The sequence below is a fragment of the Schistocerca serialis genome, chromosome 1 (genome assembly GCF_023864345.2).
Source record: "Schistocerca serialis cubense isolate TAMUIC-IGC-003099 chromosome 1, iqSchSeri2.2, whole genome shotgun sequence".
In the NCBI taxonomy this organism is placed as follows: domain Eukaryota; kingdom Metazoa; phylum Arthropoda; class Insecta; order Orthoptera; family Acrididae; genus Schistocerca; species Schistocerca serialis.
In genome coordinates this window covers 953,530,555-953,556,024 of record NC_064638.1, presented here as the reverse complement: position 1 = coordinate 953,556,024, position 25,470 = coordinate 953,530,555, and the positions used below count along the sequence as shown (strand labels likewise).

The window sequence follows — 25,470 nt, the reverse complement described above, 5'->3', positions numbered from 1 at the left end:
TACCATGTGTTTCTTTGTGGCAGTCGTACAAATTGGAGCCTTGCTCATATAGATGAACGTATTGTCGTTGTTTACATTCTACAAGTGGAGTACAGCGCTTAGTTGCAATCAGATACACCAAATGAAAAAATATTAGTACATCTGGAAAGACGAGGTCGAGTTTGATCCGATGTCGGCATATGCCACCTGGTCTGTAGCTGTACTGATAATGGTTTCCACGTCGTCCGGCACAAGATAGCATAGTGACATAGCTACTGAGCGCCACCGTAGCGAAATCTGTGTCTATCATTTAATAGGAAATGCTCCCAAACTGAAGGCTCAGTGTGGTCCAATGTATGAAACAATCAGGCAACCATGCCACGTCCTGATGCTGCCTACAGCGAACTAACGGAGTTAGAAAGAGGTCAAATTGTGGTCTTCCGAGTAGCGGGATGGTGCTTCCGGAGAAATGCCACACAATTGAGACGTGCTTCGTCAGTTGTGCCAGGATGCTGGAATCAGTGATCACGTAAACATACTCACAGACGGAGTACTGAACGTCCAAACAGCACAGACACCCGCCAGGATCGTATTATAAGGGAAATAGTGGCAGTTCGTGTAGTTACCACAGCACAGATAACAGGCCCAGACATGTCAACAAGTACTGTTGCGAAGCGGTTATTAGCACAAGCACACCTCTAGCGTGTCTTCCACTCATGCTACAAGATAGGTGTGCAGAGGAACACTTGGAAGATGTATCGGCACGCCGTGGTCGTCAGCGATGAAAGAAGATTCTCCTGCACGTGAGTGATGGTCGTTTGCGCGTACGAAGTAGACCTGGAGAGTGCTGTCTCGTGGAGTGCATTAATCCAATGCACACTGGCCTCACATCATGCCTTACGGTGTGGTGCGATAAGCTACAACCCTCGTTCACCTTTGGTGTTTCTGGGGGGGATGCTAACCAGCGTTCGGTATGTACAGAATATTGTTAGACCTGCTCTTTTGCACCAAAAATATGATGTGTTATTCCAACAGGATAATGCTCACCCACATACTTCCCATGAAACTCAGGTTGCTCTGCAAGACATGCAGCAACTTCCTTGGACATCAGGTCTTCGGACTTGTGACTTCTCATGCTTTCCTGACTGATCTGTTGCAAATACGCTTCTCGCGACTGCAGCAGCGACTGCAGCAGCTACCACCACCTGATGACGCCTTCGCACTTGTTTCCAGACGAGCACATGCGGGATATCATGGGATGATGAGTGAATCGTGCCACTCTTCAACGTGAACAGACCTAGCCACCGTGCATGACGTATCCCAGGACAGTATTCGACAGGAGGCCAGAGTCAGCGCCTGCATTACTGCCGGTGTACGCTACACCTCGTACTACTGTGGGTGTTTCAGCAAGGATCGATACTCTAGTACCTCAGAGCCGCTTCTTGTATTGATCTGTAAATGTAATAATTTGATGTACTTCATCTGCACTGTTGCAACAATAAATATTGAATAAGCTGGAAACCTCTAAAAGGGTGCACTCATTTTTTTCCGGAAGTGTGTGTTATAAGCAGTATACTACAACTTCAGCTATACTAAACGCGGCCAAGGCTCACAGAAATTCGCACCAGAAGGCTTCAACCACCAGTGAATACACTACTGCCCATTAAAATTGCTACACTACGAAGATGACGCGAAATTTAACCGACAAGAAGAAGATGCTGTGCTATGCAAATGATTAGCTTTTCAGAGCATTCACACAAGGTTGACGACGGTGGGGACACCTTGTCATGAGAAAAGTTTCCAAACGATTTATCATACACAAACAGCAGTTGACCGGCGTTGCCTGGTGAAACGTTGTTGTGATGCCTCCTGCAAGGAGGAGAAACGCGTACCATCACGTTGCCGTCTTTGATAAAGGTCGGATTGTAGCCTATCGCGATTGCGGTTTATCGTATCGCGACATTGTTGCTCGCGTTGTCAAGATCCAATGACTGTTAGAGAATATGGAATCGATGGTTTCAGGAGCCTATAACGGAACTCCGTGCTGGATCCCAACGGCCTCGTATCACTAGCAGTCGAGATGACAGGCATCTTATCCGGATGGCTGTAACGGAACGTGCAGCCACGTCTCGATCCCTGATTCAACAGGTGGGGACGTTTGGAAGACAACAACCATCTGCACGAACAGTTCGACGACGTTTGCAGCACCATGGACTATCAGCTCGGAGACCATGGCTGCAGTTACCCTTGACGCTGCATCAGAGACAGGAGCGCCTGCGATCGTGTACTCAACGACGAACCTGGGTGCGCGAATGGCAAAACGTCATTTTTTCAGATGAATCCAGGTTCTGTTTACAGCATCATGATGGTCGCAACCATGTTTTGCGATATCGCGGTGAACGCACGTTAGAAGCGTCCATTCGTCATCGCCATACTGGCGTATCACCCGACGTGATGGTATGGGGTGCCATTGGTTACACGTCTCGGTCACCTCTTGTTCGCATTGACGGCACTTTGAACAGTGGACGTTACATTTCAGATGTCTTACGACCCGTGGCTCTACCCTTCATTCGATCCCTGCGAAACCCTACATTTCAGCAGGATAATGCACGACCGCATGTTGCAGGTCCTGTACGGGCCTTTCTGGATACACAAAATGTTCGACTGCTGCCCTGGCCAGCACATTCTCCAGATCTCTCACCAATTGAAAACGTCTTGTCAATGGTGGCCGAGCAACTGGCTCGTCACAATACGCCAGTGACTACTCGTGATGAACTGTGGTATCGTGTTGAAGCTTCATGGGCAGCTGTACCTGTACACGCCATCCAAGCTCTGTTTGACTCAATGCCCAGGCGTATCAATGCCGTTATTACGGCCAGAGGTGATTGTTCTGGGTACTGATTTCTCAGGATCTTTGCACGCAAATTGCGTGAAAATGTAATCACATGTCAGTTCTAGTATAATATACTTGTATAATGAAACTCTTTATCATCTGCATTCCTATTTGGTATAGCAATTTTAATGGCCAGTAGTGTAACAATACTGGCCGGCATCCACACTGGTAAATGCAACACATTTTCCAGCAGGCCTGCGGAAGACACTGTTCAAACTCACAGCGCCCTCTTCGCCAACCGTATTACCACCGGCGGAATCATAATCATTAGACCATTTCTCTACGCTGGTGACACGTCTGCCTGAACAGAGGACAGGTAACCTTCCACCCACTGAGTACTTAACTGGCACCTAGACACCCAATTACCAGTTCCAGAGCAGTGTGATTACTCTCAACTCCAGTACGTTCAGCGTGAAGTGTGAAGTGTGAAGTGTGAAGGCACTGACCACTGCCTCATTGGACTCGGCCGCCAGTGGACGGAAAACTTCTAGCCTGTCCGTGAAAAACTTCCTAGCCGAACATATTGTAAATAGGCTGTTTCGGTTTTTATGTTGGTAACGTCACTTAGCGCTCTGTATGAAAATCACTGGCTGTGCTGTGTGCAGTCTGTGGCTCGTTGGCATTGTTGGAATATTTGCTGTTGTAGTGTTGGGCAGTTGGATGTGAACAGCGCGTAGTGTTGTGCAGTTGGAGGTGAGCGGCCAGCAGTGGTGGATGTGGGGAGAGACATGGCAGAATTTTGAGAGCGGACGATCTGGACGTGTGTTCATCAAAAGAGTAAATTTGTAATACTGGAGCCGGCCGAAGTGGCCGTGCGGTTAAAGGCGCTGCAGTCTGGAACCGCGAGACCGCTACGGTCGCAGGTTCGAATCCTGCCTCGGGCATGGATGTTTGTGATGTCCTTAGGTTAGTTAGGTTTAACTAGTTCTAAGTTCTAGGGGACTAATGATCTCAGCAGTTGAGTCCCATAGTGCTCAGAGCCATTTGAACCATTTTTTGTAATACTGGATATCATGAACTGATATATATATATATATATATATATATATATGATGACTTTTGAACATTATTAAGATAAATACATCGTTTGTTCTCTATCAAAATCTTTCATTTGCTAACTCTGCCTATCAGTAATTAGTACCTTCAGTAGTTAGAATCTTTTATTTAGCTGGCAGTATTGGGGCTCGCTGTATTGCAGTATTTCGAGTAACTAAGACTTTTGTGAGGTAAGTGATTCGTGAAAGGTATAAGTTATTGTTAGTTAGGGCCATTCTTTTGTAGGCATTATTGAAAGTCAGATTGCGTTGCGCAAAAAAAAAAAAAAAAAAAAAAAAAAAAAATTGTGTCAGTTTAGTGTTGATCAGAAAAAGTAAAGAGCGAAATGTCTGAGTACGTTCAGTTCTGCTCAGCTGGACGTTACAATACAATATTCCTAGTCAGTAATGCAGTTTCTTGTTGACTTAGTCTGTCAGTGATTAATTAACCATTTATTCAGACTTTACTGAACAAGTGAACTTTGTGTTTCTCCTTGTGAAATCGGATTGAGAAAATTAATCCCTTTAGTGAATCATTTTTATTTTTTTGGACTTGTATCCGAAGTAACTACTGTATTGTGATTAACTGCGTGCACAGTGTCTCAGATAATAGTGTTTCTTAGTATATTGCTTCCTGGGAATGTCAGATAATGTACAGTTTTCCTCTTCAGCTACAAAAATGTCTTTCATAAGGTGTGTTACATTTAAAAAAAAAGATTTTATGTATCAAAGACTGAAGAGAAGTGTGCGTCCCTCTCTTTAGTTGGTACAAAGTTTAACGAAGTGCTCACATTCATATTAACCGAAATAAACCAATTCTTTAATAAAGTGTTCGTTAGAATAAAGAAATTAGGTCTATCTTCTGTCAGTTTTCGGATTAGTAAGTGCCTTCCATCAGGATCTAACCAGACAGGCCCCGCGTAATGGATGCATGGTTTGAGACGCCATGTCACGGATTGCGGGGCCCCTCCCGCCGGAGGTTCGAGTCCTCCCTCGAGCATGCGTTTATGTGTTGTTCTTAGCATAAGTTATTGTATGTTAGTTTAAGTAGTGTGTAAGTCTAGGGACTGATGACCTGAGCAGTTTGGTCCCTTAGGAAGTCACACACATTTGAAAATTTTATTAACCATACAGTAATGGTTAGAGAAGAGAGAAAGCCGAAATTTGTGATGAAGTATCATTTATACGTCAACGAAGTGCGAAAGACTTATTACAATTATAAATGCCTAGCGTTGAGAGGTCTTTTGTGGCAATTTATGTTGTATTTGCACAGTTCGCAGCGTTTTGGTATGAGCAGTCAAATTCAACTGACAATTGTACTTGTCGACTTTTAGTTCGTTGCCACGGAAAGTACGTATCGTCAGTCACTCTTACAAATTTTTATTCTGCAGTTACAATAAAACAACAGGACGAATGGATTTATTATTTACAATAATGGATTTAAAGACAGAAACATTTCAGTGCTATTAAATTTGGATTTGGAAACTGGGTAGCAATAAAATGTGAAGATGATTTCTTTCACACTCGAGTCTTAAAGATTCACACGACCCTAATCGCATATCTCCTAGCGTATCATGGTGTCTGTCTGCGTTGCTACCCTTGCGGGTGGTAATTTACTATGTCTGTAAAAGGAATTTCCCTACGCTTGTTAACCTGGAATATATTATTAAGTATATCAGGATTTGCTGTACTGCTTTTCAGCGATAAGAAGCGTCCTCATTAGAAGCTGTGCGAAAATGAACCAATTATGACAAATACATTAGGGGATTCTGCCTTTGCGAAACACATTATCAGCTTTTGACTTTTATATTTCAGAAGATTCATTTTTACTCTATTTATCAGCAGCACATGTAATGGCCAAAATTTGTGTGCAAAGGAAACGTTGCAGCTGTCTATAAAATGATATATTTGTGATAATGCAAAAACACCCGCTAACAAGTACACTTTCGCAAGAAAATGTAAAAATCTGTTCAAAAACGCGTGTCTAAATAGACGTATGCGTCAACGAATTAGCTGTTTGGTGGAATTATTACAAATGACAAACTTTCTGAGGTATCACACGCACTACATGAGGTAAACAAGATTATGAATCACCATTTTTGACGCTACGTAAAACGAATCCATTGGCGATGCTGTAACGGAACTAAATCAAGTTCGGGAAAAGCGAAATGAATAAACTGTGTTTTAATCAAGACGAAATCCTCAGATACATTAATTGACCAATATAAAAAAAATGTAAAGAGCAGTTTAATAAAAGTAACACGCTAAGAACTTCAAATCTAATTTTTGTCACTATCACTAATTAAATAAAACTTTTCATTCAACGCAGATTATAAAAACAGTGTGAAACATCAGCAGTTGATACACTCAAGGAACCCGTGCAGCGAGTGAATGTTGAATTCTATGTCACTTTCCTTTTGTTTCCCACTCTTTACTTCGGTTTACACCTCTGACATCTTTATTTCGGCAAATACAGGAGATAAAACTATCCCACTGATTTAGTAAACTTCACGGAGTGTTGCGTTACAGTATTAGTCTCCTGTTGGTGGACAGGAATGGCACGTCTATTATTCTGAGAGACTATGAGGTATGTTTATATAACGCCGCAGAGGAAAACCCAACTCCAGAATTTACGACTACAACTTTGTACGAAGTTATCTCTGCAGACAACGGCAACAAGGCAGCTTCAACTTTGAAAGAAAAACGAGAAGCGCACATGAAATAGCCACTTCGCATCGCAAAGCTACCCTTAATCTGCGGTCTACGGGTATAACGAAGTTACTTTGCTGCTATGTAACTGATTAAAAAGCTCTTAAGTCTTTTCTAATTCTTCTCTCATTTGTTTGCTGAATGAAATTCGAGTTTCTCCTGTGTAACATATGCTATCATATTTTCTAGCTGCAGTAATTTGTCGTACTTGCCAGTATCATAGATGAGTGCAATTACTAATGTTCCTCAGACTAGTGTGAAAACAGAGTTTTTCTCACACCCGTGATAAAAAATATATGTACCAATACTCACGAGTGCTTTCCACATTGACTTGTATTTTCCATTAATTAACCTGTTCCCATCCAATATTTTGTGTTCCCTGTTCTCCCAATTGGTATCTATTTTGGGTGGTAAGGTTCGGTGGAGATCCGGAAAAATCGGAGATGATAGAAAATATCCTTCAAGAGCTGTGTCCTGTGTAGCACATCTTCAGGTAAAATAGTCACCAAATCCGGCCAATGTGAGCAGAGACATTTGCAGTTGCTGCCAATTCAATCTCATAAAACATCTTGTCATGAGTGCTACATTTAATGTCTCATTTGTGAAGTCTTCGGTATTTTCTATACTCCATGTGTTCGTTCTGGTCACAATTTCGCGAACAGGGTCGTCCGTAAAAGTAAAAAGAGCAACATATATTAGAGTGTTGGCCGAGCATTCTGAGGAAATGTGACTCTCTGTTATCGAATAGAGTATACAAACTTAAAAAGATTACTATGAAGATAAACCTTACATTTAAATGCGACTGATGCATATAACGTTCACAGCCTTCCGCGTCGCAAAATCACTTTCGCTGTGACTTATGTCGTTGCGTAGATTTCGATTCTTCTTGCTCACTGTCACCAGTAAATTTTCAGTCTCACTGTCCTCAAAAAGCTGCGCCGCAATCATATGCACACATCGAAGAACTGGGTCCATTGTTAAACGGACCAGGCATCTTGGCGTTATCTGATGGTCAGCGCCGGCACTATAAGATGGAATGTGTTGACTGGCCAGCAGACCAGACAAAAAAAAGTGTCGGTCACTGGAGAGGAGAGAATTAATTTTCCTTGGTGTTGAACAGCGTGTTCCAGGCCAGAGCACAATGCTATACCGTTGGCCACCCGAGAACGCCTAATGTACCAATTTCAGGATGTACGTGCTATTATCTCTGTCCTACGTTCCCAAGCTCCATAGTAATTTTCCTTCTAGAATGTTGTCAAAGCGTTTTAATGTTTGTGCCGTCAAACTGATACGAGAACGTCTCCGCTGCAACATACTCGTTTATGAATATATTTCTCAAAGCGAAAACTTTAATACTCGTATGTTGAAACAAATTTATCCCTTTCATATTTTTCCACACTATTACTCGTGTCGTGATTCTTAACTGATTTGTTGATAGTTTTAATATTTACGAGTAACATTTTAGTTCGTACTGGGACACATTGATATCACTGAGAACCTCCTTGTTTCGATTACACAGTGAATTTCTTTATTCTTGTGGATCGTAATTCAAGAGACTGCGCGTATATAAGATGTGTCAGCAACTAATACACTCTACATTTTTCTTTTTTTGGCAGAGTATAGTCAACATTTTGCATGACAGATACAAATGAGAGAGGAATAAAGAGAGAAATCAGTAAACGTCGTCGCCAATGGCTGGCGCTAGAAAAGGTATATATTTAAAATACCTACGACCGTTGAAATTATTTGTTTATAATGCGTACTACTGTATTTTCGGCCTTTGGCTGCTATCAGACGGAACACTGTGAAAACAGTGTATACACAGAGCTACCTTCGCTTCACTAGCAAAAAGCCATAAAACTACTAATTATATAAAAAACGACAGATTACTTACATTTTGTGCCTTAGTATACGGCAAGATTTAAAAATATCGGACAATTTACGATAGTGTCAGTTTTAATAAACCCAGGTGGCAACGGTGTCTCTAAAAATATTGAGGGACAGTGAATCAAATTCACTGAAAGAAAATGAGGAAAAAATTCATGAATACTCGTTAACGCATAGGTGACGATGTCCTGAAGGCAGTTTTTTTGGAACTATTACCTCAGTTATCAAATTTATTGCGGTATTTCTTCTGCGAGTGACTGAAGTAACGAAAGGTGAAGATAAAACAAAAAAGAAAAAGAGCCCTAGTTTTTTCCACTCAATCTAGATACGTCCGAACGTTTACGATCTCTACTTACTGTGATACCACCAGCTCCGCTGTACTGTTAACAGTGCATAGAGATTTATTATTATTATTTTGTGGTCTGTGAATCACTGGTTTTGTATGAAAGGGTAGTTAGGACTAGCACATATTATGTTGCGTATGGTAGTGCAATTCAAGGAAAGATATGGGTTTGACAAGGTCATAGAGCCTGTTTCAAGTTGTGCGTAACTTAATATTTCGCTCTGATTTAATAAGGAGAGAAAAATATATGAGCTATGTTTATCTTGTATACGAAAGAAATGGTTCAAATGGCTCTGAGCACTATGGGACTCAACTGCTGAGGTCATTAGTCCCCTAGAACTTAGAACTAGTTAAACCTAACTAACCTAAGGACATCACAAACATCCATGCCCGAGGCAGGATTCGAACCTGCGACCGTAGCGGTCTTGCGGTTCTAGACTGCAGCGCCTTTAACCGCACGGCCACTTCGGCCGGCTATCTTGTATACGGACGGATATGTTCTTGTCGACGGATTTTACAGTACAATAACTCAGACACTGGGTACCCACATAAGCATTGTAAGAGATTAAAATGACTAGAAAATGACGAAGTTGTTTCACGTTATTTTGAAACCGGATGGCGACCAGGCAGATAGGGGTTCCCTTCACTCCTTCCCACCCTGTTTACTCCTTCCCAAATCCATTATACTTTTACCTACTAATGGTTTTCTCTCTGGTAGAGCTTGTTTCGTAAAACTTGCTGTGAATAAGCTTCAAGTGGTGATACAGTTTTCTAACTGTAACTGTGGAATCAGGAATCTTGGATAACGTTAGTTTCATATCGACATAGTGGACAATGTATTCGTTCAGTCACAACTGATTTTCACCTATGAGACAGAAGGTATGCCCAATCAAGCTTATAAAATGTTACGCCACATTCGATACCGAAAAAAGTTGCAATTTGTCATTGTATCCAATCTACAAGTATTTTCTACGTGACTGTGACATCAATCTCATGCAGTAATGTGGACGTATTGGGTTGCTGTGTAAGCTCACAAGGTTTTTCCATAAGTTTAATAAACACGTCAGATACACATAACGGAAATTTAAGTCATCAGTGACACATTCTTCTCCATTATTTTCAACAATCTGCCATCGTTGAGGTAATTTTTAGACTCCATGACTGTTGCCATCATATGATTTTGAGACGAAGAATTCGTTGAGCCATGTCCACGGCCCATTTTTATCCGGGAAAGAAGTTCCTTGAAAAATGTTCGATAGAGAGCGGTAAAGGTGAATATCCGAGGGCGCAAGATCAGGTGAACAAGACTGGCCCGGAATGACTTCCCAACCCAACTCCTGTACAGCGTTTTTTGTCAGTCTAGCAGAATGCGGGCTAACGTTATTGAAGATTAACATCACGCAGTCCGCCTGGTTGCTGTTCTTGGATAGCATCTGCAAGACGTCTCAGTTGTTGACAATAAATGGGCAATGATAGTTACACCTCGGAAACCACTTTTTTACGGGGAGTTGTTGCTTTGTGTAGGCCCAGCCACTCCTTTCTTTTCCATATTTTAGCATAAGGACACCATTCACTTCAACAGTAAAGATAACGGATATGGATGGTTGATGCTGTTCTCAAGTAACTTGATGATTAGCAAGCAGATATGTACATATTAGCACCTGCTGATTTTTGTGATTTTGCCTTAGAGCATGCGGTACCATACATTCGAGTTTTGAACCGTCCCGTTGCATGATAATGTAGCATGGTGGTGGAATGATCACAGTTCATCACTTTTGCTAGTTCTCAAGGATAATCACGTGAATAGTTGTGAATTGATGCGTTTAAATGGCCTGGAAGATTCTCTTGAATGTGGAGAGTCACTAATGTCAAACCAATTCTTAAAATGTGAAATCATTTTCTTGCTACGATTTGTCCACTGGCATTTTCCCCATTAACTCCTGATAGAGGAGTTAATGGGGAAAATGCCAGTGGACAAATTTTCCCCATACATGCCGCAAATATTATTGGTGGCCTTCACTGCTGTCACGCCTCTACTGAACTCGAACTGAAGAATATATCGGAAATGTTCCGATTTCTCCACTTGGCACTCCACTTTCTAGCGTCCACAGCTCCACTCAGTATCTCCAAACGACAAAATGACACTATGTAAACTTAAATACCAACAGTCAGCTACAGGTAAAAAAAATAACTCCATAGAAACCAGAATACCAACATGCAAAATCAAAACTCTACGAACTCAGGCATCAAGCTATTATAAGGTGGATGACTGTGTTTTCTGAGTCACTGAAATTGTTTCATCCTATGTCTCAGCCTCGGGTCACACAGATAGTATTGTGATTGGTTTCGATGCGTTAGTAAGTCATCATTCCGATACAAGACAGTATATGCTTTCTTGTTAGGCAGTGTGCCTAGTTTGGATTATTCACTGATGTTCCACATTTGTTCGACAGGTTTCATACTCGGGGATTCCAGGGATCATAACAGTATCTGTTGTTATATCTAAACTACTGTTTCTGGTAGATTTCGCATCCAACATTCCTTGACTAGTGTTTATTTGGACATTACAAAATCATCACATCAAAGAAACAAAATTGAGAATGTCGTCGGAAGGCACGGAGACAAAGAACACGACAATTTTTAGGAGAGACACCTGGTGTATTTCTGTGGATAGGAACGTGGTGAGAGCTAACGAGATGGCAACATATTGGCCATGTTACTTACTATCATTTGTCGAAAGCTTTGTTTCAACATCGTGATGCGTTTAAAAATATTTTATTTATTCGCATTAGGTGGAAAACATTGTATGCTGTTCCTCCACCAAAATACCAAGTCCACTGCGGCGAAGCGATGTAGCTACTAATATTCCTTTTCAAACTATCCTTGAAATAGAGATCAACCAAACACTGTTCTTTCTTTTAATGTCCGCAAATCTCGCGAGCTCATACACTACTCAGCTCTGCAGTAATTGTATCCAAGAAATTCTTATAGGTAGAAATGCCTGACAACTATAGCGTTCGATATGTACGAACAGTAAGAGATGATTATACCTGTAAGATGCATGATTATAAGGAAAACATGGCAATTCACCAAAGTGTTCATCACTTCCGTAGGTCATAATAGGTTTAGCAATGACTGGCGTAATGTAACGGAACCGATAGGGAATCATAACGCCCGGATTCCGACCACAGATCTGTAGATATGGATCGTGAATGCTTTCAGATATGAATAAATATAACCGACAACTCCGTCAGAAAATACGCCCGTGGACTCTGGCTTGACAATTGGTAATGACAATAAAGGTGTTTGCTGTAGCATTGGATGGGCAAGATACTGCCTGCAAACAAAGGATAGTTGCACTTCTGTTGAAGACAATAGGAGTTACATCTGAAAGCTCGAATTTTTATGGAGATAGCTTCTCGAGGCAAAATTATTGAGAATATTTTACGCCGCGAGTAACTTCGTGTACAATGGAATCCTGTGGTTGTTGCTGCCTACCGTGCTGAGAAACACGTTTAAAGACGTATTCGTTGTAATGAATGTGGAGTGATGAATCACCTTCCATGTTGTATCGGCCACATGGGTGTACACGTTCCAGGAAACATTACGGTTTAAGTTTTATGTAAAGTTACGTGTAACTAATTCACATGTAAACAGTTTCATGTGCACATATACGTTGCAGTATAATCACTCAACTAGCGTAAGAGTACGCAATTTTATACGGATGTGTTCAACTAAACGTACCAAATGAAGCCATAAATTCTGCAGTTATTTTCAGTGACATAGATTTGAAGGAGTGCTGTGATGAAACTATGTTACTTTTGTAAATGAACTGTTTGCCAAATTGTGTTGGTAGTAATATCGAGGGGGATCGGTAGTCACCAATCAGAAGAGTCCGGCGTGCCTTCCATAGTCCAGATATAGTGGCGGCGGGACGAACACAACTACCAACCCTCTAATCAACAGCCATAATATTGGAATTTTCCGACGCCTAAACTCATGGTTGTCTAGTCCACATAAAAGCCGACTAAGCTACAATTTCGTGCTACTCTTTTTCCTATTAGAGAAACAGCACGAAATATAATGTTAATGGTTCACTGTAGGCCGAACAAGTTTGTCGCAGCGTCAGTTACAATAATGAAATGTACGCATTACACTATATTTTAATTCATCAGAATGTCAGGACGTGTGGTTACATTAGAAGCTGGAGAACACCCGATGAATGTAACATACAAAAATGAAATTTATGTGAGGAGGCCTCTTTTTCGTGACTCACTCAATGAACTGTAAAACCGAATGGACAACTATAGAATGCAGTCGGTGAAAGCTCTCCACTGCCAATGGGTAGTACTGTCCATTTTCAATCTGAGCGTGAAAACTTCTGTGTTGATCAAAGTTAAGGTCATAAAGCAGTAGCGTGAAATATGAGAGAGAACGAATTTCAATCGGCGGAGCAGAGTCGTGACGTCAGACCAATCGATCATGCCTGTGGTGAGTTAGAGCGCCAGTTGACACCCGTCTGTCCGTTAGAAACTTCTGCCGCAGTACTGGAGGAATGGTAATATGCCGTTTAAACGTAGCAGAGATTTTAGTAGAGGAGTGGGGGATGTGACAGTAGGGAAGAGCAGTCTAACGTTATGAAAGACTTTGATACAAAATTTTACTACACTTCCCCTTGTTAAGAGCGATATATAATGTACGCTATTTCAAAATAAAATTCCATCATCATTTGCACAGATATTTTTATTTCGCTTGTACGGTTTCAAGAAACTAATTTGTCAACTTCCGAAACCTACAAAATTAGCGGTATTATAAATTATTAGACCTTTGTCACACATTTATGTGAAGTAAAAGAACTGTGTTACAGGAACTTACTTAGTATTGGTTTAACAGATGTCAGTATCTTCTTCACAGAAGCATAATGCCATGATATGTCCGAAACTGCACATCTTGTATGTGATTACTGTAAACACAGATTGACAGATAGATAATTTACAGTAAATTCACTCCTGATGAACCAGTACTATGTAAGATTCTTATACTTTACATAAAAATTTCGCCAAAGTCTAATAATTTATACTAGCTCTAATTTTGTAGGCTGCTGAAGATGACAAAGTAATTTGTTGAAACCGTTAAAGCGAAATAAAAAATATATCTGTGCTACTGACGTGCGAATTTTAATCTGAAATGTACACAATATTTGCTGAAAAATAACAGCTATGAATAAAATAATCAAGCAGCTTACCAGCACAAACGGATGACTGCAGTAAAATACTGAACGACATTTCTGCATTCAGCGAAACAAAACTCCCTACCTCCACAATGTGTATGTTAACAAATCGAGGGAAAACGTAAAAACTATATTAAGATGCCATACACGGGAAAGCAGTACATTAGTCACAGATATGTATACATCGAATTGTTGTAGCAGTGAAGTTCCCTCAATAACAACATTTGGCCTTCAACAAGAAGTAGCTTTTGGAAATGAACACTTGTGCTCAACAAAGACACTACTTTTATGCTATCGATGGCATTTACTAATTAACTATTATTTATCGCACGACTTTAGTTTGGCAAGCAAACTTACAATACCGGTTATCCATTATCAAAAATAGCTTTTTGTATAGAAAATTTTATTTTCATCTTGATGAACGACAATATTTCACACGAACTGAGGTACATTTATATTAGAATATGTTTCCTGGTCGTAAAATAATGAATCGTATCAACATGTTTCCTACGAAATTTTTCGAGGAAAGGAAATCCACAAGACACGATCAATGAGGCTCTCACTACCACTTTTTGACCTTGTTGGGTCTCTGCTCTAAATCTATAGCGGATGGTTGCAAGATTATTTTTTTATTATTTTTTCGACAGCAAAAATAATAGTGCTATCGCCAACGGCTAATCTTTGACAATTTGAACGTGATAAAAACACTAACCGTTTGTGTGTAGCGTAACCTGGGGTTACTATATGTTAATATCAGATCAGACTTTCCCTGGCCTATGTAGTGACCTTTATTCTTAGATACTATTTCCTGTATTCCATAACAGTTTAATTATTTTTTATCTTCCAGTACTCTCCTGTACAATGGTTCCCATACATTTGTTTCTAGCCATATTAAATGTTTATATTGAAAGCAGTTCTAAGGGAAGTCATCGACCTCAAACTTAATTTCTGGAAACTAGTATTCTGCTAGCTTTGGATTCTTCACATCTGAGCGTATATTGCCAGTCTCGTATGTCTTGCACACCAAGTGGAATAGTTTTATAAGGGCTGGCTCTCCCATTTACCTTACTAACTCTGTGGCGATGTTATCTGCTCCAGAGATTGTTTCGTTTTACGTCTCTCAGTGCTATGTCAAATTCCTTTCGCTATATCATTTCTCTCAGTTCATCTGCAGCTACTTCCTCTTCCCTTTCCATAACATAGTCTTCAAGTGAAATCCCTTATACAGTCCTCCAACTTATTCCTTCCACCTTTCGCCTTGCCCTTCTTTGTTTAGTGTTGGCTTGATACCTGAGTTCTTGATGTTCACACAGGTGTTTCTTTTTCCTCCAAATGCTTTTTAATTTGCCTACAGGCATCATCAACACTACTGGCCACTAAAATTGCTACACCACGAAGATGACGTGCTACAGACGCGAAATTTAACCGACAGGATGAAGATTCTGTGATATGCAAATGATAAGCTTTTCAGAGCATTCACACAAGGTTGGCGCCAGTGGCGACACCTACAACGTGCTGAAATGAGGAAAGTTTCCAACCGATTTCTCATACACAAACAGCAGCTGACCGGCGTTGCTGCATTTTTATATTTTCTGCTTTCGTCAATTGTGGGTATCGTCGAGGCACACAAGCCACCACAAGCATAAATTCTTGGTTAATGACAAGAAATTAATTTTTATGATGTTGAAAAATATAAACAAAAAGCTGCCACGGGGAGGAAACGGAATAGGTTGTTGATGTAAACAGGGATTTTCCCTTTGTAGGAGGACAGGAGGTGTGTGTACAGACGTCGGCCATTTGAGACGCCACGAGAAAGAGAAGGAGCGGCTTCATTGTTCAGAGAGCTGACAACGACTGGGACAGAGGCATGCTGACCCCGTGGCCCTCTGTACAGCATCAGAACTACGCTAGTGCCAGAGGCTGATACGGAGACCGGTAAGCATTGCATGGTCTTGGAGGTGTGGTTCACGGAATTAGTTAAATGGCAGTTTCGTTAGTAAGCCGTTAGATGACGCTCCTGTCTCTCTTGTAGTAAAGGCGTAAACTGTCTTGTGATAGAAGATCTAGTCGTTTGGAGATGCTCAATCAGGTAATATGCTAACGACTTTTTTTTTTAATTCGATTGATTTATATGGTGAACGCTCATACGACTCCCGCGGGGCAGCCGACGACTGTAACGATAGAATCCTTCCGTGCAGCTGTGAAAACGCCCTTTGATTCTGTACCATGTGTAAGTAGGCTGTTTAGGTTTTTATATTGGTAACGCCACGTAGCGCTCTGTATGAAAATCACTAGCTGTGCTGTGTGCAGTCGGTGGCTGGTTTGCATTGTTGTTGGCTATTGTAGTGTTGGGCAGTTGGCTGTTAACAGCACGTAGCGTTGCGCAGTTGGAGGTGAGCCGTCAGCAGTTAGTAATAAGGAAGTAAGAAATTAAAACGTCATGCCTCATGCAGCAGTTTTAGTGCATGAAATGCTAAAATGTAAGCGATAAACTTTTTTCCTTTCATCATTTCGTGGGGTTTCATAAACGTTTGAAATTATAAAGTCTGTTGCGAGTCACTAAGTGCTCTCGTCCCAACTACTGTTTGAACAGAAGCTATGTATTCGCACGTAGCGGGCCACACTGCTTTTTCACCACACCTCCGCCTCTTCGATAGGTAGGCTGTTCTTACCTCCACAGTAATTCTTTCCAGACAGCAAGAATATACACTACTGGCCACTAAAATTGCTACACCAAGAAGAAATGCAAATGATAAACGGGTATTCATTGGACAAATATGTTATACTCGAACTGACGTGTGATTACATTTTCACGCAATTTGCATGTATAGATCCTGAGAAATCAGTACCCAGAACAACCACCTCTGGCCGTAATAACGGCCTTGATACGCCTGGGCATTGAGTCAAACAGAGCTTCGATGGCGTGTACAGGTACAGCTGTCCATGCAGCTTCAACACGATACCACAGTTCAGTCACATCGTATTGTGACGAGCCAGTTGCTCCGCCACCATTGACCAGACGTTTTCAATTGGTGAGAGATCTGGAGAATGGGCTGACCAGGGCAGCAGTCGAACGTTTCCTGTATCCAGAAATGCCTGTACAGGACCTGCAACATGCGGTCGTGCATTATCCTGCTGAAATGTAGGGTTTCGCAGGGATCGAATGAAGGGTAGAGCCACGGGTGGTAACACATCTGAAATGTAACGTCCACTGTTCAATGTGCTGTCAAGGCGAACAAGAGGTGACCGAGACGTGTAACCAATGGCACCCCATACCATCACGCCTGGTGACATGCCAGTATGGCGACGACGAATACACGCTTCCAATGTCCGTTCACTGCGATGTCGCCAAACACGGATGCGACCATCACGATGTTGTAAACTGAACCTGGATTCATCCGAAAAAATGACGTTTTTCCATTCGTGCACCCAGGTTCGTCGAACTGTTTGTGCAGATGGTTGTCGTCTTGCAAACGTCCCCATCTGTTGACTCAGGGATCGAGACGTGGCTGCACGATCCGTGACAGCCATGCGGATAAGATGCCTGTCATCTCGACTGCTAGTGATACGAGGCCGTTGGGAGCCAGCCGGCATTCCGTATTACTCTCCTGAACCCACAGATTCCATTTTCTGCTAACAGTCACTGGATCTCGACTAACGGGAGCAGCAATGTCGCGATACGATAAACCGCAATCGCGATAGGCTGCAATCCGACCTTTGTCAAAGTCGGAAACGCGATGGTACGCATTTCTGCTCCATACACGAGGAACGTTTCAGCAGGCAACGCCGGTCAACTGCTGTTTGTGTATGAGAAATCGGTTGGAAACTTTTCTGAAGTCAGCACGTTGTAGGTGTCGCCACCGGCGCCAACCTTGTATGAATACTCTGAAAAGCTCATCATTTGCATATCACAGCATCTTCTTCCTGTCGGTTAAATTTCGCGTCTGTAGCACGTCATCTTCGTGGTGTAGCAATTTTAATGGGCAGAAGTGTATGCACAAAGTTTGACGGAAATCGGTCAGATGCTTTAGTTGGAAATGTGGAAATACATAGGTACATACGATTTTTTAATATATATGGATGTGACAACAAATTCATGGCTTTTATTATCTGACAGCTTCTGTGATGTTGCAAATTCTTTTATGAACGTGATGATAGTCCGGGGACCGAAACTGGTTCCTCGATTGAGAGAATTTGTTAGCAGCCCTTGTCGGTGAATGATGTCTGTCTGTGGCAGAGTTGTGTACGCGCAGCGCAGCGCAGCGCACCGGTGCAGGCGCCGCCTACCTGTTGGAGGGCGAGCGCAGCGCGGGCCGCCGGTAGAAGACGGCGAGCACGAGCACGTTGGCGGCCGAGCCGGCCAGCGCCAGCGACACCAGCGCCACGGCGTGTAGTGCCTGCCACGCGGGGCCCAGCGGCTCCAGCGGAGCCGCCCCCGACCCCGAGCCCGCCGACGACTCCGCCTCCGGTACGGCCCCCAGCGGCGCCGCCGCCGGCTCCACGGCAGCTGCACAAGCGTGGGAAATCTCTCTTGTAAACTAACTCTCAGTGCCACAAATGGGGAAATTACAACAACTATTAGCAAGTGCACTTCTATTACTGGCTAATCACCAACAAATACGCCATCCGTCCGATAAGCTCCAAGTGTGATCTTATTCCTGTGGTGCAAGCGACGTCAGCGTAGTAACTTGGGTGGGAGCTTGCACTAAAAACTGTACACAGCTTATGTACATTCGACCAGTTGTAAGGAGACTGTGCGTCAACGTCGTTGTGTCACAGACTACAAAGGAGCAATGAAGTGAACATGTCTAAATCAAGCGTTCATGCCGTTCTCCGAGAAGTTTTGTAGCAAAAAAAAAAAAAAAAAAAAAAAAAAAAAAAAAAAAAAAAAAAAAAAAAAAAAAAAAAGTGGGATGTTTTTCACGTACACTGCCCCTGAATAAAAACAACGACGCGTGGGCGGCTGTCGTGATTTGACTGAATGTAAAACGCTGACAGCTCCTTTCTGGAAGAAAAATATCATGGATGACGAGACTTGGTTATATAATCTTGATATTAAGTCTTTAAAGTTCTAAAGGTATTCGCTTCCCACGCCCGGGTTCCCGGGTTCGTTTCCCGGCGGGGTCAGTCATTTTCTCTGCCTCGTGATGACTGGGTGTTGTGTGTTGTCCTTAGGTTAGTTAGGTTTAAGTAGTTCTAAGTTCTAGGGGACTGATGAGCATAGATGTTAAGTCCCATAGTGCTCAGAGCCATTTGAACCATTCTAAAGGTAACACGTATAAAATACAGGGAGCATAAGGTTAATTACAACTTTCAGAAATCGGACTGGAGTTATAAGAGTCTAAACACATGAAAGGGAAGGAGTTACTCGTGAATGGAAGAGATTATTGCTGAATACCAATAAAACAGTTAATGCCGAGAGAAGTTCAATAACTTTCTGGTCATTCATTAATTCGCCCCAAGCGATTAGACCGCTTAACAATATGCCGTCGCAGGCAGACAGCAGCGAGACGCCACATTTACCAATTCGATCGGTTTCCCACCAGCGCTGCGTAGGTCACTGACACAGTCACACTTACAAATTAAGCACCTCTCAGCCATTGTTTATAGGAACGTATTCTACATAAAAGCTTCTTTCACAACTACAGATGACTGCTCACCTAATAAACTGAAAATAACTCCACTAGATGAACGATATAGTCTATATTGGATTGTTTGGGGGTAGAGACCAAACAGCGAGGTCATCGGGGAAGGAAGTCGACCATGCCCTTTCAAAGGAACCATCCCAGCATTGGTCTGGAGTGATTTAGGGAAATCACGGAAAACCTAAATCAGGATAGCCGGACGCGGGATTGAACAGTCGTCCTCCCGAATGCGAGCCCAGTGTGATATAGTCTTTCTGTCAACGTAAAAGCAAGCAGTGCTCATGGGTAGAAGAAGTCGTCATTCCCGGAAGAATTCCGGAAGAATGTCCGTACAGGAGGACTAGAATCAATTTCCCCAGTAGTTATGTAGAGCAGTTTGCAGAGATTTACCCTGAGTGTGTCTATATGCGATTGTATTACCAAGCCTCACATTTGTATTTAACGTAATGTTAAAACACTTGGTGGAAAATGAACCCCTCCAAATCCAACGGGAATGCCTGCACACTGCGTCGCCAGCGATTCACAAGATGAGCAGCGGAAGTATCGGCATAACTTTGTGAAATGCCCTGAAGTTGCTTTTTCGTGACGTAGTGTGGAAGAGAAAATCGGGAGTTGTCTGCCCGCTCTTCATTCTGCAGACCTATGAAAAAGTGGATGACCACAATCCGCGCCACCTACCATCCTCCCATGATTGTAACCTCTACGCACGCTTTTCCACACTGTTATACCCCCAGAACACAACTTATCCCTTAGTAAGGTTCTACTGCACTTAGATGTAGCACAAAGTAAACATCGATTTTGTAACATTAAAACACTGCAATTTTCCATCCCCTGCCACGTGGAAGCTATTATTCCCTGAGAAATAATGAATGGGACAATGTTTGTAGGAAATTTGACATAGTTTTATCTTATGTTGAGAAACATTTTCGCTAGACGTAGCGGTTTTCGAGATGTTCAAGAAAAACTTTAAAAAGTGAACTTCACCCTCATAAGGACGCTTCTGTGGCTCCTAGAATGTCGTTGAGCGGCATGTAGGTCCCAGTTCCGAAAAATCTTCGTGACTCGAAACAGCGGATGCTGCTGTCATCATGAGGGCATATAAGATTTTATATGCTACTGATGTTTGCCTCTGCCGGCCGGGGTGGCTGAGCGGTTTTAGGCGCTTCAGTCTGGAAACGCGAGACCGCTACGGAGGCAGGTTCGAATCCTGCCTCGGAAATGGATGTGTGTGATGTCCTTAGGTTAGGTAGGTTTAAGTAGTTCTAAGTTCTAGGGGACTGATGATCTCAGATGTTAAGTCCCATAATGATCAGAGCCATTTGAACATTTTTTTTTTTTTTATGTGTGCCTCTCATTCAAATGCCCATGAGTGTATTTAACACTTGCGAATTTCATACACTATTCATATTCATAAAACTTTCCTCACACTCGGTTATCAGTCTACGATGGATGTCAAATGATACAACATTCTTTCGACTATGAAAACGTCGTTCTTGGCACATTCGTTACAGGCTGCAGCTACTAATACAGCCTTTCACACGTCTTACTTGACTATATGAGTAACATTAGCCAGGCCTTTACCACTTAACAAAGATGGTGGAAGACCCGCCTACCCGAAAAACAGCGACTATGATTACCCACATAATGTGGTCCAGAAGGCTGCGCTGCAGCTAACCAATGCCCTGTCCTAGCCTTTTGAGTTGTTTGGCAAAATAGTGTCGCTGTACGCCATAACAGTCCGATCCTATAGCTCAGTGGTCAGCGTGTCTGGCTGCTATGCAAAGGATATGGATTCAGTTCCTGGTACTCCTGGGGATTTTTCCTTGGTGGGAAAACTAGATCGGCTCGAATTGGCAACTGAAATGGCAAGGTCACGAAAGTCGACAACGGACGGAACAGCGGTATACTGACCACATGGAGCTCCATACAACACGCAGTGGCGCCGTTGGCAGACAGTGACACGACTCTCGGCCGGTCCTTACTGAACCATCAGGGCCAGAAAGCGAAGCTTTGTTCTTTGCTTTGCTACGTTATAATAAGCTCGACTGATATTTTACATTTAATGTAAAAAAGTTGAACTATAAAAATTACTTTAGGGTGCGGTATATTGTGATAAATGATATAAGGCGTTAGATTTCTGTGAAAAAGCAGGGACCTCTTAGGTGTAAAATAAATAAATAAATAAATAAAGGAAAAAAAGAGTGCAGGTATGTAAAGAATTTTGGCTATAGTATCTTGCCAAATACTACCTCTAGAAAAGCAGTCCGAATATTAGTCTTAGATGTGACTATTTAGTTAGCACCAGAGTTACATCTTGGCCTGTGCGTTGTATGATTTACCTCGTGTTGCGTACTTAAGATACGCCTGCTATTCGTTGAGGACTGAGTATGTCTAGATAGTGGGCTAGTGATTTACTGTACGAGGGAACTCTGGGTCTCGTGTGGTACTGACAGAGGTCAGATTTTACCGCTCCCGCATGGGGACCATATATTTGCCGAACATATTAAAAATTCCAACGTTTCGGTCTTCATTTGGTGGCAGGAGAGCCAGCTAGAATGTTATATTCTGTTATTTGCTTGAACACCGAAGTTTGTGCTGTGTTGCGCTGGGCAAAAAATAATTATTTTTGCATGTATTTATTTAAAGTTCCTTTGTGAAAGTCCACATCAGAAAGAAATACCGGTAGTAGGTCAATAAGACAGCCAACCAGTTGGAGTAAATGGTACTCAGCTAACCTTAGCCTTGGTTTCAACGGATTTAAATCCATGTTCTTCAAAAGGACAAATAGTCGGCATGTAGCTGTTAACACGTTCTGGCGTTTTATGTGACTGATTTTACTGATGTAACAAGCCCTTGATTTTAGAGCATTTAAATTTCACAAATGGCTTTTCAGTTCGCTGCTGACACATTTAATGTGGAGATGTTAGAACGCTTTGTTTACTGACTGCTAATGTGAAGTTTGTTTCATATTCTTCTGAAGAACACGGTTTTAAATCCGTTGAAACGATGGATTAATTTAATTTAATACCACAATTTATTGTAACTGTTTGGCTGTCTTATTGATCAGCTATTCTGTAACCGTTGCTGCAATGCAGCCATGTACAAAATAAAGAATGATACGCGGCTGTTTGCTGATGACGCTAAGGTGTGTGGGACGGTATGGTCGTTGAGTGACTGTAGGAATTTTCAAGATGACTTAGACAAAATTTCTAGTTGGTATGATGAATGACAGCTGGCTCTAAAAATAGGAAAATATAAGTTAATGAGGATGAGGAGGAAAACAATCTTGTGACGTTCGAATACACCACTAGTCGGGTTCTGTACGACACAGTCACATCGAATAAATATCTAAGAGTAACCTTGGAAAACGGTATGAAATGGAATGCGCACGTCACGCTGGTGGTAGGGAAGGCGAATGCTCGACTTCGTTTTATTCAGACAATTTTGGGAAACTGTAGCTCACCCATGCCGTTTGATCCTCACCATGTTGGATTAAAGAATGAGATCGACGCGACGTAGATGCATGTTGGTAGATTTGTTACCGGTAGGATTAAAAAATATGTTCAAATGTGTGTGAAATCGTATGGGACTTAACTGTTAAGGTCATCAGTTCCTAAGGTTACACACTACTTAACGTAAATTATCCTAAGGAGAAACACACAACCCATGCCCGAGGGAGGACTCGAACCTCCGCCGGGATCAGCCGCACAGTCCATGACTGTAGCTCCTTAGACAGCTCGTCTAATCTTGTAGGTTCGATCAGCATGCGTGTATTACGGAGGTTCTTCATGAACTACAATGTGAATCCCAAGAGGGAAGACGAAGCTCTTCTCGCATGGCCATGCTACATAAATTTAAAGAACCAGAAACTGATGCTGACTATAGAACGACTCTAACGCCGCCAACGTACACCTTGCGTAGGGGCCACGAAAATAAGAAAAATCAGCGATCGTAAGGAGACTTTTAGACCGTCGTTTTCCCACTCTCAATTTGAAAGTGTAACAGGAAAGGACATGACTAATAGTGGTACGTGGCACTCTTTGCCATGCAACGTACAGTGGCTTGCTGTGTTTGTGGATAATGTATGTAGATGTAGATGTAGATGTAGATGTAGAGTGTACCATGTCCTAAAATGCATTACAGTACGGCACGACAAAAAGGACTGTTGCAAAATGTTCGTTACATTGCAAACAGCCCAGCTGCAAGACTGACTCAAACATAAAAGAGAAGAGCAGAATAAGGAACGAAAGAAGAAAACGTTTGAAGAAAATATAGAGAGATGACTACAAAAGGAAACTGCTTCGGTGCAGAGCAGTTTCCTATTCCTGTGTCAGAACAGTTACGTCAGATGTTGGTTTCCATTCATTTAGTTAGTTTTGTTCCCTGGTGAAGTTTTAATTGTCTTTTGAAAGCAAATTGTAGTCACGGAAGTTGGTCGCCTTATAAGTGCCACTCCATTACACAGATCCTCGCAGGCTTTTCTGAGAGCGCACATTTTCCGGCCCGGTCGGTTCATAGCGGGCCGCCTGTGACGGAAAACCGCACCGCCCGCAATTAACGGGGCCCGCGGCCCCACGGCCTGAATGGCCGCCACCGACGCCCCACAAAGGCGATATTGCCGACGCCGCCGCCGCCACCGCCGCGAACGCTACGCCCCCGCCCCCGGGACGCTGCAGCCCATATCGCCAGCCCCGTCTGCCGCCGCGGCTGAGGCCCGTGTTAAGTGGTAATTTGCCAGCGTTGGCTGCCGGCCTCTGTGCCTAGCGCTGGTTCGCAGCGTGAAGGGCGCCGCCACAGGTGTGGATACGGCATGCACGCGCCTACCACACTCATCTCCGGGACGGTTCTGCGTGTTCTGGATCAATTATGGGGATTAATTAGGAGCTACCCGCTTCCGCAATGTGATGGCAATTACAACGAACACACGCATGCTCGAAAGTACACGTCATATCTAGAAGCAGGACACAATGACGTCCCTCGACACCTTTCAAGATTCATGTTCAAGATAGTGGAAGCAACACTAAGGAAAAATCAAGACACGTTCATAGGACTGGTGGCCTGGAGAAAGCGTTCGGCAGTGTAAAATGGTGCAAGATATTCGAAATTCTGAGAAAAATAGGGGTAAGCTATCGGGAGAGACGGGTGTATAGAATATGTACAGGATCCAAGAAGGGATAATAAGAGTGGACGACCAACATCGAAATTCTCGGATTAAAAAGGGGTGTAAGACAGTGGTGTAGCATTTCGCCACTGCTGGTCAATCTGTACATCGAAGATGCAGTAATGGAAATAAAAGAAAGATTCAGAAGTGTAATTAAAATTCAAAGTGAAAAGATAATAATGACACAATTCGCCGATGACATTGCCATCGTGAGCGAAAGTGAAGAAGAATTACATGAACTGCTGAATGGAATGAACAGTCTAATGAATATAGAATATGAATTGAGAGTAAATAGAAAATGACGAAAGTAATGAGAAGTAGCAAAAGTGAGAATAGCGAGAAACTTAACATCAGGATTGACAGTCTCGAAGAAGACGAAGGCAGCAAAAAACTAATGAAGGACGAAGCAAGGAGGACACAAAATGCAGACTAGCGCTGGCAAAAAGGCCATTCCTGGCCAAGAGAAGTCTACTGGAATCAAACATAGGCCTTAATTTGAGGAAGACATTTCTGAGATTGTGAAGCACAGCGGTGTATGCTAGTGAAACATGGTCTATTGCAAAAACCGGAACAGAAAAAAAAATCGAAG

The 25,470-nt window shown here is 42.5% G+C and overlaps 1 protein-coding gene across 1 annotated transcript in view; it reads right to left on the bottom strand.

Moving 5' to 3' along the window:
• The window catches only part of LOC126451318 (uncharacterized), a 123,782-nt gene that overhangs the window by 47,859 nt on the left and 50,453 nt on the right, over positions 1-25,470 (bottom strand). The window contains exon 2 of the mRNA XM_050091032.1: positions 18,363-18,582. Within this exon, the coding sequence (XP_049946989.1) occupies positions 18,363-18,582 (220 nt within the window). The remainder of the gene's footprint in view (positions 1-18,362; positions 18,583-25,470) is intronic.